Genomic DNA, 15,868 nt, shown 5'->3' on the forward strand with positions numbered 1-15,868 from the left:
GGAGGGCTGTGGTATATAGCAGGCGGAGGGCTGTGGTATATAGCAGGCGGAGGGCTGTGGTGTATAGCAGGAGGAGGGCTGTGGTATATAGCAGGCGGAGGGCTGTGGTATATAGCAGGCGGAGGGCTGTGGTATATAGCAGGAGGAGGGCTGTGGTATATAGCAGGCGGAGGGCTGTGGTATATAGCAGGAGGAGGGCTGTGGTATATAGCAGGAGGAGGGCTGTGATATATAGCAGGAGGAGGGCTGCGGTATATAGCAGGCGGAGGGCTGTGGTATATAGCAGGCGGAGGGCTGCGGTATATAGCAGGGGGAGGGCTGCGGTATATAGCAGGCGGAGGGCTGCGGTATATAGCAGGCGGAGGGCTGCGGTATATAGCAGGAGGAGGGAGTGCTGTGGTATATAGCAGGCGGAGGGCTGTGGTATATAGCAGGCGGAGGGAGGGTTGTGGTATATAGCAGGCGGAGGGCTGTGGTATATAGCAGGCGGAGGGCTGTGGTATATAGCAGGAGGAGGGCTGCGGTATATAGCAGGCGGAGGGCTGTGGTATATAGCAGGAGGAGGGCTGTGGTATATAGCAGGAGGAGGGCTGTGGTATATAGCAGGCGGAGGGCTGTGGTATATAGCAGGCGGAGGGCTGCGGTATATAGCAGGGGGAGGGCTGCGGTATATAGCAGGCGGAGGGCTGCGGTATATAGCAGGCGGAGGGCTGCGGTATATAGCAGGAGGAGGGCTGTGGTATATAGCAGGCGGAGGGCTGTGGTATATAGCAGGCGGAGGGCTGTGGTATATAGCAGGCGGAGGGCTGTGGTATATAGCAGGCGGAGGGAGGTCTGTGGTATATAGCAGGAGGAGGGCTGTGGTATATAGCAGGAGGAGGGCTGTGGTATATAGCAGGCGGAGGGAGGGCTGTGGTATATAGCAGGAGGAGGGCTGTGGTATATAGCAGGCGGAGGGCTGTGGTATATAGCAGGCGGAGGGCTGTGGTATATAGCAGGAGGAGGGCTGTGGTATATAGCAGGAGGAGGGAGGGCTGTGGTATATAGCAGGCGGAGGGCTGTGGTATACAGCAGGAGGAGCGCTGTGGTATACAGCAGGAGGAGGGCTGTGGTATATAGCAGGCGGAGGGCTGTGGTATATAGCAGGCGGAGGGCTGTGGTATATAGCAGGAGGAGGGCTGTGGTATATAGCAGGAGGAGGGCTGTGGTATATAGCAGGAGGAGGGCTGTGGTATATAGCAGGAGGAGGGCTGTGGTATATAGCAGGCGGAGGGCTGTGGTATATAGCAGGAGGAGGGCTGTGATATATAGCAGGAGGAGGGCTGTGGTATATAGCAGGCGGAGGGCTGTGGTATATAGCAGGCGGAGGGCTGTGGTGTATATAGCAGGAGGAGGGCTGTGGTATATAGCAGGAGGAGGGCTGTGGTATATAGCAGGCGGAGGGCTGTGGTATATAGCAGGAGGAAGGCTGTGGTATATAGCAGGAGGAGGGCTGTGGTATATAGCAGGAGGGGGGCTGTGGTATATAGCAGGCGGAGGGCTGTGGTATATAGCAGGAGGAGGGCTGAGGTATATAGCAGGCGGGGGGCTGTGGTATATAGCAGGAGGAGGGCTGTGGTATATAGCAGGAGGAGGGCTGTGGTATATAGCAGGAGGAGGGCTGAGGTATATAGCAAGCGGGCTGTGGTATATAGCAGGCGGAGGGCTGTGGTATATAGCAGGAGGAGGGCTGTGGTATATAGCAGGCGGAGGGCTGTGGTATATAGCAGGAGGAGGGCTGTGGTATATAGCAGGCGGAGGGCTGTGGTATATAGCAGGCGGAGGGCTGTGGTATATAGCAAGCGGAGGGCTGTGGTATATAGCAGGAGGAGGGCTGAGGTATATAGCAAGCGGGCTGTGGTATATAGCAGGCGGAGGGCTGTGGTATATAGCAGGAGGAGGGCTGTGATATATAGCAGGAGGAGGGCTGTGATATATAGCAGGCGGAGGGCTGTGGTATATAGCAGGAGGAGGGCTGTGGTATATAGCAGGCGGAGGGCTGTGGTATATAGCAGGCGGAGGGCTGTGGTATATAGCAGGCGGAGGGCTGTGGTATATAGCAGGCGGAGGGCTGTGGTATATAGCAGGCGGAGGGCTGTGGTATATAGCAGGAGGAGGGCTGTGGTATATAGCAGGAGGAGGGCTGTGGTATATAGCAGGCGGAGGGCTGTGGTATATAGCAGGAGGAGGGCTGTGGTATATAGCAGGAGGAGGGCTGAGGTATATAGCAAGCGGGCTGTGGTATATAGCAGGCGGAGGGCTGTGGTATATAGCAGGCGGAGGGCTGTGGTATATAGCAGGAGGAGGGCTGTGGTATATAGCAGGCGGAGGGCTGTGGTATATAGCAGGCGGAGGGCTGTGGTATATAGCAGGCGGAGGGCTGTGGTATATAGCAGGCGGAGGGAGGGCTGTGGTATATAGCAGGCGGAGGGCTGTGGTATATAGCAGGAGGAGGGCTGTGGTATATAGCAGGCGGAGGGAGGGCTGTGGTATATAGCAGGAGGAGGGCTGTGGTATATAGCAGGAGGAGGGCTGTGGTATATAGCAGGAGGAGGGCTGCGGTATATAGCAGGCGGAGGGCTGTGGTATATAGCAGGAGGAGGGCTGTGGTATATAGCAGGAGGAGGGCTGCGGTATATAGCAGGCGGAGGGCTGTGGTATATAGCAGGCGGAGGGCTGCGGTATATAGCAGGCGGAGGGCTGCGGTATATAGCAGGCGGAGGGCTGCGGTATATAGCAGGCGGAGGGAGGGCTGTGGTATATAGCAGGCGGAGGGAGGGCTGTGGTATATAGCAGGAGGAGGGCTGTGGTATATAGCAGGCGGAGGGCTGTGGTATATAGCAGGCGGAGGGCTGTGGTATATAGCAGGCGGAGGGCTGTGGTATACAGCAGGAGGAGGGCTGTGGTATATAGCAGGCGGAGGGCTGTGGTATATAGCAGGCGGAGGGCTGTGGTATATAGCAGGCGGAGGGCTGTGGTGTATAGCAGGCGGAGGGCTGTGGTATATAGCAGGCGGAGGGAGGGTTGTGGTATATAGCAGGCGGAGGGCTGTGGTATATAGCAGGCGGAGGGCTGTGGTATATAGCAGGCGGAGGGCTGTGGTGTATAGCAGGCGGAGGGCTGTGGTGTATAGCAGGAGGAGGGCTGTGGTGTATAGCAGGCGGAGGGCTGTGGTATATAGCAGGCGGAGGGCTGTGGTATATAGCAGGAGGAGGGCTGTGGTATATAGCAGGCGGAGGGCTGTGGTATATAGCAGGAGGAGGGCTGTGGTATATAGCAGGAGGAGGGCTGTGATATATAGCAGGAGGAGGGCTGTGGTATATAGCAGGCGGAGGGCTGTGGTATATAGCAGGCGGAGGGCTGTGGTGTATATAGCAGGAGTAGGGCTGTGGTATATAGCAGGAGGAGGGCTGTGGTATATAGCAGGCGGAGGGCTGTGGTATATAGCAGGAGGAAGGCTGTGGTATATAGCAGGAGGAGGGCTGTGGTATATAGCAGGAGGGGGGCTGTGGTATATAGCAGGCGGAGGGCTGTGGTATATAGCAGGAGGAGGGCTGTGGTATATAGCAGGAGGAGGGCTGCGGTATATAGCAGGAGGAGGGCTGTGGTATATAGCAGGCGGAGGGTTGAGGTATATAGCAGGCGGGGGGCTGTGGTATATAGCAGGAGGAGGGCTGTGGTATATAGCAGGAGGAGGGCTGTGGTATATAGCAGGAGGAGGGCTGTGGTATATAGCAGGAGGAGGGCTGAGGTATATAGCAGGAGGAGGGCTGTGGTATATAGCAGGAGGAGGGCTGTGGTATATAGCAGGCGGGGGGCTGTGGTATATAGCAGGAGGAGGGCTGTGGTATATAGCAGGAGGAGGGCTGTGGTATATAGCAGGAGGAGGGCTGTGGTATATAGCAGGAGGAGGGCTGAGGTATATAGCAAGCGGGCTGTGGTATATAGCAGGCGGAGGGCTGTGGTATATAGCAGGAGGAGGGCTGTGGTATATAGCAGGCGGAGGGCTGTGGTATATAGCAGGAGGAGGGCTGTGGTATATAGCAGGAGGAGGGCTGTGGTATATAGCAGGCGGAGGGCTGTGGTATATAGCAGGCGGAGGGCTGTGGTATATAGCAGGCGGAGGGCTGTGGTATATAGCAGGCGGAGGGCTGTGGTATATAGCAGGCGGAGGGAGGGCTGTGGTATATAGCAGGCGGAGGGCTGTGGTATATAGCAGGCGGAGGGAGGGTTGTGGTATATAGCAGGCGGAGGGCTGTGGTATATAGCAGGCGGAGCGCTGTGGTATATAGCAGGCGGAGGGCTGTGGTATATAGCAGGCGGAGGGCTGTGGTATATAGCAGGCGGAGGGCTGTGGTATATAGCAGGCGGAGGGCTGTGGTATATAGCAGGAGGAGGGCTGTGGTATATAGCAGGAGGAGGGCTGTGGTATATAGTAGGCGGAGGGCTGTGGTATATAGCAGGAGGAGGGCTGTGGTATATAGCAGGAGGAGGGCTGTGGTATATAGCAGGAGGAGGGCTGTGGTATATAGCAGGCGGAGGGCTGTGGTATATAGCAGGCGGAGGGCTGTGGTATATAGCAGGCGGAGGGCTGTGGTATATAGCAGGAGGAGGGCTGTGGTATATAGCAGGCGGAGGGCTGTGGTATATAGCAGGCGGAGGGCTGTGGTATATAGCAGGAGGAGGGCTGTGGTATATAGCAGGCGGAGGGCTGTGGTATATAGCAGGCGGAGGGCTGTGGTATATAGCAGGCGGAGGGCTGTGGTATATAGCAGGCGGAGGGCTGTGGTATATAGCAGGCGGAGGGCTGTGGTATATAGCAGGAGGAGGGCTGTGGTATATAGCAGGCGGAGGGCTGTGGTATATAGCAGGAGGAGGGCTGTGGTATATAGCAGGAGGAGGGCTGTGGTATATAGCAGGCGGAGGGCTGTGGTATATAGCAGGCGGAGGGCTGTGGTATATAGCAGGAGGAGGGCTGTGGTATATAGCAGGAGGAGGGCTGTGGTATATAGCAGGCGGAGGGCTGTGGTATATAGCAGGCGGAGGGCTGTGGTATATAGCAGGCGGAGGGCTGTGGTATATAGCAGGCGGAGGGCTGCGGTATATAGCAGGAGGAGGGCTGTGGTATATAGCAGGAGGAGGGCTGTGGTATATAGCAGGCGGAGGGCTGTAGTATATAGCAGGCGGAGGGCTGTGGTATATAGCAGGCTGAGGGCTGTGGTATATAGCAGGAGGAGGGCTGTGGTATATAGCAGGCGGAGGGCTGTGGTATATAGCAGGAGGAGGGCTGTGGTATATAGCAGGAGGAGGGCTGTGGTATATAGCAGGAGGAGGGCTGTGGTATATAGCAGGAGGAGGGCTGTGGTATATAGCAGGCGGAGGGCTGTGGTATATAGCAGGCGGAGGGCTGTGGTATATAGCAGGAGGAGGGCTGTGGTATATAGCAGGCGGAGGGCTGTGGTATATAGCAGGCGGAGGGCTGTGGTATATAGCAGGAGGAGGGCTGTGGTATATAGCAGGCGGAGGGCTGTGGTATATAGCAGGCGGAGGGCTGTGGTATATAGCAGGGGGAGGGCTGCGGTATATAGCAGGAGGAGGGCTGCGGTATATAGCAGGAGGAGGGCTGTGGTATATAGCAGGCGGAGGGCTGTGGTATATAGCAGGAGGAGGGCTGTGGTATATAGCAGGCGGAGGGCTGTGGTATATAGCAGGCGGAGGGCTGTGGTATATAGCAGGAGGAGGGCTGTGGTATATAGCAGGCTGAGGGCTGTGGTATATAGCAGGCGGAGGGCTGTGGTATATAGCAGGCGGAGGGCTGTGGTATATAGCAGGAGGAGGGCTGTGGTATATAGCAGGAGGAGGGCTGTGGTATATAGCAGGCGGAGGGCTGTGGTATATAGCAGGAGGAGGGCTGTGGTATATAGCAGGCGGAGGGCTGTGGTATATAGCAGGCGGAGGGCTGTGGTATATAGCAGGCGGAGGGCTGTGGTATATAGCAGGAGGAGGGCTGTGGTATATAGCAGGAGGAGGGCTGTGGTATATAGCAGGCGGAGGGCTGTGGTATATAGCCGGCGGAGGGCTGTGGTATATAGCAGGCGGAGGGCTGTGGTATATAGCAGGCGGAGGGCTGTGGTATATAGCAGGAGGGGGGCTGTGGTATATAGCACGAGGAGGGCTGTGGTATATAGCAGGGGGAGGGCTGTGGTATATAGCAGGAGGAGGGCTGTGGTATATAGCAGGCGGAGGGCTGTGGTATATAGCAGGCGGAGGGCTGTGGTATATAGCAGGCGGAGGGCTGTGGTATATAGCAGGCGGAGGGCTGTGGTATATAGCAGGAGGAGGGCTGTGGTATATAGCAGGAGGAGGGCTGTGGTATATAGCAGGAGGAGGGCTGTGGTATATAGCAGGAGGAGGGCTGCGGTATATAGCAGGAGGAGGGCTGTGGTATATAGCAGGAGGAGGGCTGTGGTATATAGCAGGCGGAGGGCTGTGGTATATAGCAGGAGGAGGGCTGTGGTATATAGCAGGCGGAGGGCTGTGGTATATAGCAGGCGGAGGGCTGTGGTATATAGCAGGCGGAGGGCTGAAGGAGTAAGCTTCCTGCCTTTGTAGTGGGTGAAGCTGGCTCCGTGTGACCTTGGGGGAGCCCTTTACCTCGCTGTACGCTCTGCGGGGCAGGGACCCGTATACATTGCGTCGGGAGGTGGCGTGAATGTGATGAACAGGGATCACCCCGCGGAAGCATCGCCTGGTCGGCAGCGCCGGCAAACTACTACTGCGTAACACTGAGCGAAGCTCGGGGAGAGGAGGAAACGCTGGGACTGGGCTGGAATTGGTCCTACCGCTTTACAGACCACAGAATCACGCGTGGCCCAGCACCCCCCCCCCCTCACAGACCACAGCGTCACGCGTGGCCCAGCACCCCCCCCCCCTCACAGACCACAGCGTCACGCGTGGCCCTTTTTTGCTGCTTAACCCGTTTGCAGTGGCCAGCACCCCCCTCCCCCCTCACAGGGACACAGGGCCCCCGCGCTGAAGCTGGAGACGAAATATGTGGAAGCCCTACTTAGCTGAGAGAGTAGTAGCTGCATGGAGCAGCCTCCCAGGAGATGTCATTGGGGCAAATACAGCCAATGACATGAAACAATGGGCACACAGGGGTAACAGCTCAGGGATTCTGGTACAATGGGCACACAGGGGTAACAGCTCAGGGATTCTGGTACAATGGGCAAACAGGGGTAACAGCTCAGGGATTCTGGTACAATGGGCACACAGGGGTAACAGCTCAGGGATTCTGGTACAATGGGCAAACAGGGGTAAGAGCTCAGGGATACTGGTACAATGGGCACACAGGGGTAACAGCTCAGGGATACTGGTACAATGGGCACACAGGGGTAACAGCTCAGGGATACTGGTACAATGGGCACACAGGGGTAACAGCTCAGGGATACTGGTACAATGGGCACACAGGGGTAACAGCTCAGGGATACTGGTACAATGGGCACACAGGGGTAACAGCTCAGGGATACTGGTACAATGGGCAAACAGGGGTAACAGCTCAGGGATACTGGTACAATGGGCACACAGGGGTAACAGCTCAGGGATACTGGTACAATGGGCACACAGGGGTAACAGCTCAGGGATACTGGTACAATGGGCACACAGGGGTAACAGCTCAGGGATACTGGTACAATGGGCACACAGGGGTAACAGCTCAGGGATACTGGTACAATGGGCACACAGGGGTAACAGCTCAGGGATACTGGTACAATGGGCACACAGGGGTAACAGCTCAGGGATACTGGTACAATGGGGGAAACGATCGCTGTGCCCTCAACATCTGTCTGTAACACACACATATAAACACTATCTATACATACATATACAACACACACTATATATAAACACTATCTATACATACATACACACACACATATAAATACTATCTATACATACATATACACACAACACACATATAAACACTATCTATACATACATACACACACAACACACATATAAACACTATCTATACATACATACATACATACTGCACATATACAACACACACTATATATAAACACTATCTATACATACATACACACACAAAACACATATAAACACTATCTATACATACATACACACACAACACACATATAAACACTATCTATACATACATACACACACAACACACATATAAACACTATCTATACATGCATACATACTGCACATATACAACACACACTATATATAAACACTATCTATACATACATACACAACACACATATAAACACTATCTATACATACACACATACTGCACATATACAACACACTATATATATAAACACTATCTATACATACATACACAACACACATATAAACACTATCTATACATGCATACATACTGTACATATACAACACACACTATATATAAACACACACACGTACCACACAGCAGCACTGTTCACACACACACACACACGTACCACACAGTGGCTCTGCTCACACACTCACACACACACAGCGGCACTGCACACACACATACCACACAGCGGCACTGCTCACACACACACACACACACACGTACCACACAGCGGCACTGCTCACACACACACGTACCACACAGCGGCACTGCTCACACACACACGTACCACACAGCGGCACTGCTCACACACACACGTACCACACAGCGGCACTGCTCACACACACACGTACCACACAGCGGCACTGCTCACACACACACGTACCACACAGCGGCACTGCTCACACACACACACACACGTACCACACAGCAGCACTGCTCACACACACACACGTACCACACAGCGGCACTGCTCACACACACACGTACCACACAGCGGCACTGCTCACACACACACGTACCACACAGCGGCACTGCTCACACACACGTACCACACAGCGGCACTGCTCACACACACGTACCACACAGCGGCACTGCTCACACACACACGTACCACACAGCGGCACTGCTCACACACACACACGTACCACACAGCAGCACTGCTCACACACACACACGTACCACACAGCGGCACTGCTCACACACACATACCACACAGCGGCACTGCTCACACACACACACGTACCACACAGCGGCACTGCTCACACACACGTACCACACAGCGGCACTGCTCACACACACACGTACCACACAGCGGCACTGCTCACACACACGTACCACACAGCGGCACTGCTCACACACACACGTACCACACAGCGGCACTGCTCACACACACGTACCACACAGCGGCACTGCTCACACACACACGTACCACACAGCGGCACTGCTCACACACACGTACCACACAGCGGCACTGCTCACACACACACGTACCACACAGCGGCACTGCTCACACACACGTACCACACAGCGGCACTGCTCACACACACACACGTACCACACAGCGGCACTGCTCACACACACACACGTACCACACAGCGGCACTGCTCACACACACACGTACCACACAGCGGCACTGCTCACACACACACACGTACCACACAGCGGCACTGCTCACACACACGTACCACACAGCGGCACTGCTCACACACACACACACGTACCACACAGCAGCACTGCTCACACACACACACGTACCACACAGCAGCACTGCTCACACACACACACGTACCACACAGCGGCACTGCTCACACACACACGTACCACACAGCGGCACTGCTCACACACACGTACCACACAGCGGCACTGCTCACACACACACACACGTACCACACAGCGGCACTGCTCACACACACACACACAAGTACCACACAGCGGCACTGCTCACACACACACACACACGTACCACACAGCAGCACTGCTCACACACACACACACACGTACCACACAGCAGCACTGCTCACACACACACACGTACCACACAGCAGCACTGCTCACACACACACACGTACCACACAGCGGCACTGCTCACACACACACGTACCACACAGCGGCACTGCTCACACACACGTACCACACAGCGGTCACACACACACACGTACCACACAGCGGCACTGCTCACACACACGTACCACACAGCGGCACTGCTCACACACACACGACACACAGCGGCACTGCTCACACACACGTACCACACAGCGGCACTGCTCACACACACGTACCACACAGCGGCACTGCTCACACACACGTACCACACAGCGGCACTGCTCACACACACGTACCACACAGCGGCACTGCTCACACACACGTACCACACAGCGGCACTGCTCACACACACACACACACAGCGGCACTGCTCACACACACGTACCACACAGCGGCACTGCTCACACACACACACACACAGCGGCACTGCTCACACACACACACACACACACAGCGGCACTGCTCACACACACACGTACCACACAGCGGCACTGCTCACACACACACGTACCACACAGCGGCACTGCTCACACACACACGTACCACACAGCGGCACTGCTCACACACACGTACCACACAGCGGCACTGCTCACACACACACACACGTACCACACAGCGGCACTGCTCACACACACACACACACAGCGGCACTGCTCACACACACACGTACCACACAGCGGCACTGCTCACACACACACGTACCACACAGCGGCACTGCTCACACACACACGTACCACACAGCGGCACTGCTCACACACACGTACCACACAGCGGCACTGCTCACACACACACACACGTACCACACAGCAGCACTGCTCACACACACACACGTACCACACAGCAGCACTGCTCACACACACACACGTACCACACAGCGGCACTGCTCACACACACATACCACACAGCGGCACTGCTCACACACACACACGTACCACACAGCGGCACTGCTCACACACACACATGTACCACACAGCGGCACTGCTCACACACACACGTACCACACAGCGGCACTGCTCACACACACGTACCACACAGCGGCACTGCTCACACACACACGTACCACACAGCGGCACTGTTCACACACACACGTACCACACAGCAGCACTTGTCACACACACACGTACCACACAGCGGCACTGCTCACACACACGTACCACACAGCGGCACTGCTCACACACACACGTACCACACAGCGGCACTGCTCACACACACGTACCACACAGCGGCACTGCTCACACACACACACACGTACCACACAGCGGCACTGCTCACACACACATACCACACAGCGGCACTGCTCACACACACACACACACGTACCACACAGCAGCACTGCTCACACACACACACGTACCACACAGCAGCACTGCTCACACACACACACGTACCACACAGCGGCACTGCTCACACACACACACACGTACCACACAGCGGCACTGCTCACACACACACGTACCACACAGCGGCACTGCTCTCACACACACACACGTACCACACAGCGGCACTGCTCACACACACACACGTACCACACAGCAGCACTGCTCACACACACACACGTACCACACAGCAGCACTGCTCACACACACACACGTACCACACAGCGGCACTGCTCACACACACGTACCACACAGCGGCACTGCTCACACACACACACGTACCACACAGCGGCACTGCTCACACACACACACGTACCACACAGCAGCACTGCTCACACACACACACGTACCACACAGCAGCACTGCTCACACACACACACGTACCACACAGCGGCACTGCTCACACACACGTACCACACAGCGGCACTGCTCACACACACACGTACCACACAGCGGCACTGCTCACACACACACACGTACCACACAGCGGCACTGCTCACACACACACACGTACCACACAGCGGCACTGCTCACACACACGTACCACACAGCGGCACTGCTCACACACACACGTACCACACAGCGGCACTGCTCACACACACACACGTACCACACAGCGGCACTGCTCACACACACACGTACCACACAGCGGCACTGCTCACACACACATACCACACAGCGGCACTGCTCACACACACACACGTACCACACAGCAGCACTGCTCACACACACACACGTACCACACAGCAGCACTGCTCACACACACGTACCACACAGCAGCACTGCACACACACACGTACCACACAGCGGCACTGCTCACACACACACGTACCACACAGCGGCACTGCTCACACACACACACGTACCACACAGCAGCACTGCTCACACACACACGTACCACACAGCGGCACTGCTCACACACACATACCACACAGCGGCACTGCTCACACACACACACGTACCACACAGCAGCACTGCTCACACACACACACGTACCACACAGCAGCACTGCTCACACACACGTACCACACAGCGGCACTGCTCACACACACACGTACCACACAGCGGCACTGCTCACACACACGTACCACACAGCGGCACTGCTCACACACACACACACACACAGCGGCACTGCTCACACACACACGTACCACACAGCGACACTGCTCACTCACACGTACCACACAGCAGCACTGCTCACACACACACACGTACCACACAGCAGCACTGCTCACACACACGTACCACACAGCGGCACTGCTCACACACACACACGTACCACACAGCGGCACTGCTCACACACACACACGTACCACACAGCAGCACTGCTCACACACACACACGTACCACACAGCAGCACTGCTCACACACACAAACGTACCACACAGCGGCACTGCTCACACACACGTACCACACAGCGGCACTGCTCACACACACACGTACCACACAGCGGCACTGCTCACACACACACACGTACCACACAGCGGCACTGCTCACACACACACGTACCACACAGCGGCACTGCTCACACACACACGTACCACACAGCGGCACTGCTCACACACACGTACCACACAGCGGCACTGCTCACACACACACGTACCACACAGCGGCACTGCTCACACACACACACGTACCACACAGCAGCACTGCTCACACACACACGTACCACACAGCGGCACTGCTCACACACACATACCACACAGCGGCACTGCTCACACACACACACGTACCACACAGCAGCACTGCTCACACACACACACGTACCACACAGCAGCACTGCTCACACACACGTACCACACAGCGGCACTGCTCACACACACACGTACCACACAGCGGCACTGCTCACACACACGTACCACACAGCGGCACTGCTCACACACACACACACACACAGCGGCACTGCTCACACACACACGTACCACACAGCGGCACTGCTCACACACACACGTACCACACAGCAGCACTGCTCACACACACACGTACCACACAGCGGCACTGCTCACACACACACGTACCACACAGCGGCACTGCTCACACACACACGTACCACACAGCGGCACTGCTCACACACACGTACCACACAGCGGCACTGCTCACACACACACGTACCACACAGCGGCACTGCTCACACACACACACGTACCACACAGCAGCACTGCTCACACACACACACGTACCACACAGCGGCACTGCTCACACACACACACACGTACCACACAGCGGCACTGCTCACACACACACACGTACCACACAGCGGCACTGCTCACACACACACGTACCACACAGCGGCACTGCTCACACTCGCTCTGCGGGGAAGTGAAGGTCGCACCGTCTGCGTGGTTCCGTCCCTGGAAATTGCAGCCTAGTGACAGAGGAACAGAGACATGAAACAGTGACACAGACACGATGGCCCAGCTACACAACAAGGTGACAGTCTCACCCTGGCACATGGGGCAGTCACAGGCTCCGGTCACGGGGTGCGGGCAGGAAGTGGGCACACACGGCTTGCGGCCACACTGCACAGAGCCGGCCTGCAGCGGGCGACAGAGACATGCATGTGATCACACATACAGTGACGGTCACCGAGAGTCCCCACCATCTCCCCTCTCCCCCCTCTGAGAGGGGTCTGAGTATCCAACACCCCCCCCCCCCCCCATATCCTGCGCCCGGGCAATCACTCACCCTGCAGGTACACTCCGAACAGGCGGGGTCCGACCTGTCCCGCAAGGTGTGACCGTTAATAAGCGCAGCTCCATTATATAAGCATCCTGTGAGGGAAGAGAGGAGGGGGGGAGGGGGGAGAGAGAGATAAATGGGTGAGAGGAAGGAGATAAGACAGAGGGAGAGAGAGAGGAGAGAGACAGAGAGAGAAGAAAAGAGACAGAAAGGAGTCGGGGAAGTTGGCGAGACAGTAAAGAATATTTTTGTAACAGAGTTTGGGATGGACGGAGAGTGATAAAAAGAGATAAGAGTAATAACAGGAGAGATTACAATATAGATAAGAGAGAGATAAGAGTAATACCAGGAGAGATTACAATATAGATAAGAGAGAGATAAGAGTAATACCAGGAGAGATCACACTATAGATAAGAGATACGAGTAATAACAGGAGAGATCACACTATAGGAGATACGAGTAATAACAGGAGAGATTACAACATAGATAACTACCTCTCACCTGTCTCCCCTACAATCTATCCTAAACACTGCTGCCAGAATCACTCTACTCTTTCCTAAATCTGTCTCAGCGTCTCCCCTCATGAAATCCCTCTCCTGGCTTCCGATTAAATCCCGCATCTCACACTCAATTCTACTGCTCACTTTTAAAGCTTTACATTCTTCTGCCCCTCCTTACATCTCAGCCCTAATATCTCACTATACAGTACCTCCTCTGCCCCTCCTTACATCTCATCCCTAATTTCTCGCTATGCACCATCCCGACTCTTGCGTTCTTCTCAAGGATGTCTTCTTTCTACCCCCTTTGTATCTAAAGCCCTCTCCTGCCTTAAACCTTTCTCACTTTCTGCCCCACACCTTTGGAATGCCCTTCCCCTCAATACCCGACTAGCCCCCTCGCTATCCACCTTTAAGACCCACCTTAAGACACATCTGCTTAAAGAAGCATATGAGTAGCACTGGATAATCATGGACACATGACACAAAGCTTGGCCTCCTGCAGACGCACTTACTAGTATTCCCTCCTACTGTCTCTGTACGTTCTCCCTACCTACCAATTAGATTGTAAGCTCCTCGGAGCAGGGACTCCTTCCTTAATGTTACTTTTACAGTATGTCTGAAGCACTTATTCCCATGATCTGTTATTTATATTTGTTATTTATATGACATGTATTACTACTGTGAAGCGCTATGTACATTTTATGGCGCTATACAAATAAAGACATACATACATACATACATACATAAGAGAGATGAGTAATAACAGGAGAGATTACAACATAGATAAGAGAGATGAGTAATAACAGGAGAGATTACAACATAGATAAGAGAGATGAGTAATAACAGGAGAGATTACACTATAGATAAGAGAGAGATAAGAGTAATAACAGGGGAGATTGCGCTATAGATATGAGAGAGATAAGAGTAATAACAGGAGAGATTACACTATAGATAAGAGAGATATGCGTAATAGCAGGGGAGATTGCGTTATAGATAAGAGAGAGATAAGAGTGATAACAGGAGAGATTACACTATAGATAAGAGAGATATGCGTAATAGCAGGGGAGATTGCGCTATAGATAAGAGAGAGATAAGAGTGATAACAGGAGAGATTACACTATAGATAAGAGTAATAACAGGCGCGATTACACTATAGATAAGAGAGATATGCGTAATAGCAGGGGAGATTGCGCTATAGATAAGAGAGAGATAAGAGTGATAACAGGAGAGATTACACTATAGATAAGAGAGATATGCGTAATAGCAGGGGAGATTGCGCTATAGATAAGAGAGAGATAAGAGTGATAACAGGAGAGATTACACTATAGATAAGAGAGATATGCGTAATAGCAGGGGAGATTGCGCTATAG

The 15,868-nt window shown here is 54.6% G+C and overlaps 1 protein-coding gene across 1 annotated transcript in view; it reads right to left on the reverse strand.

The window, feature by feature from the left end:
• The window catches only part of KCP (kielin cysteine rich BMP regulator), a 275,686-nt gene that overhangs the window by 222,980 nt on the left and 36,838 nt on the right, over positions 1-15,868 (reverse strand). The window contains exons 8-10 of the mRNA XM_075584275.1: positions 14,005-14,090; positions 13,763-13,853; positions 13,602-13,684 (exon numbers count right to left, since the gene is read on the reverse strand). Coding sequence (XP_075440390.1) covers positions 13,602-13,684; positions 13,763-13,853; positions 14,005-14,090 — 260 coding nt within the window. The remainder of the gene's footprint in view (positions 1-13,601; positions 13,685-13,762; positions 13,854-14,004; positions 14,091-15,868) is intronic.

This window comes from Ascaphus truei, unplaced genomic scaffold, assembly GCF_040206685.1.
Source record: "Ascaphus truei isolate aAscTru1 unplaced genomic scaffold, aAscTru1.hap1 HAP1_SCAFFOLD_519, whole genome shotgun sequence".
Classification (NCBI taxonomy): Eukaryota; Metazoa; Chordata; class Amphibia; order Anura; family Ascaphidae; genus Ascaphus; species Ascaphus truei.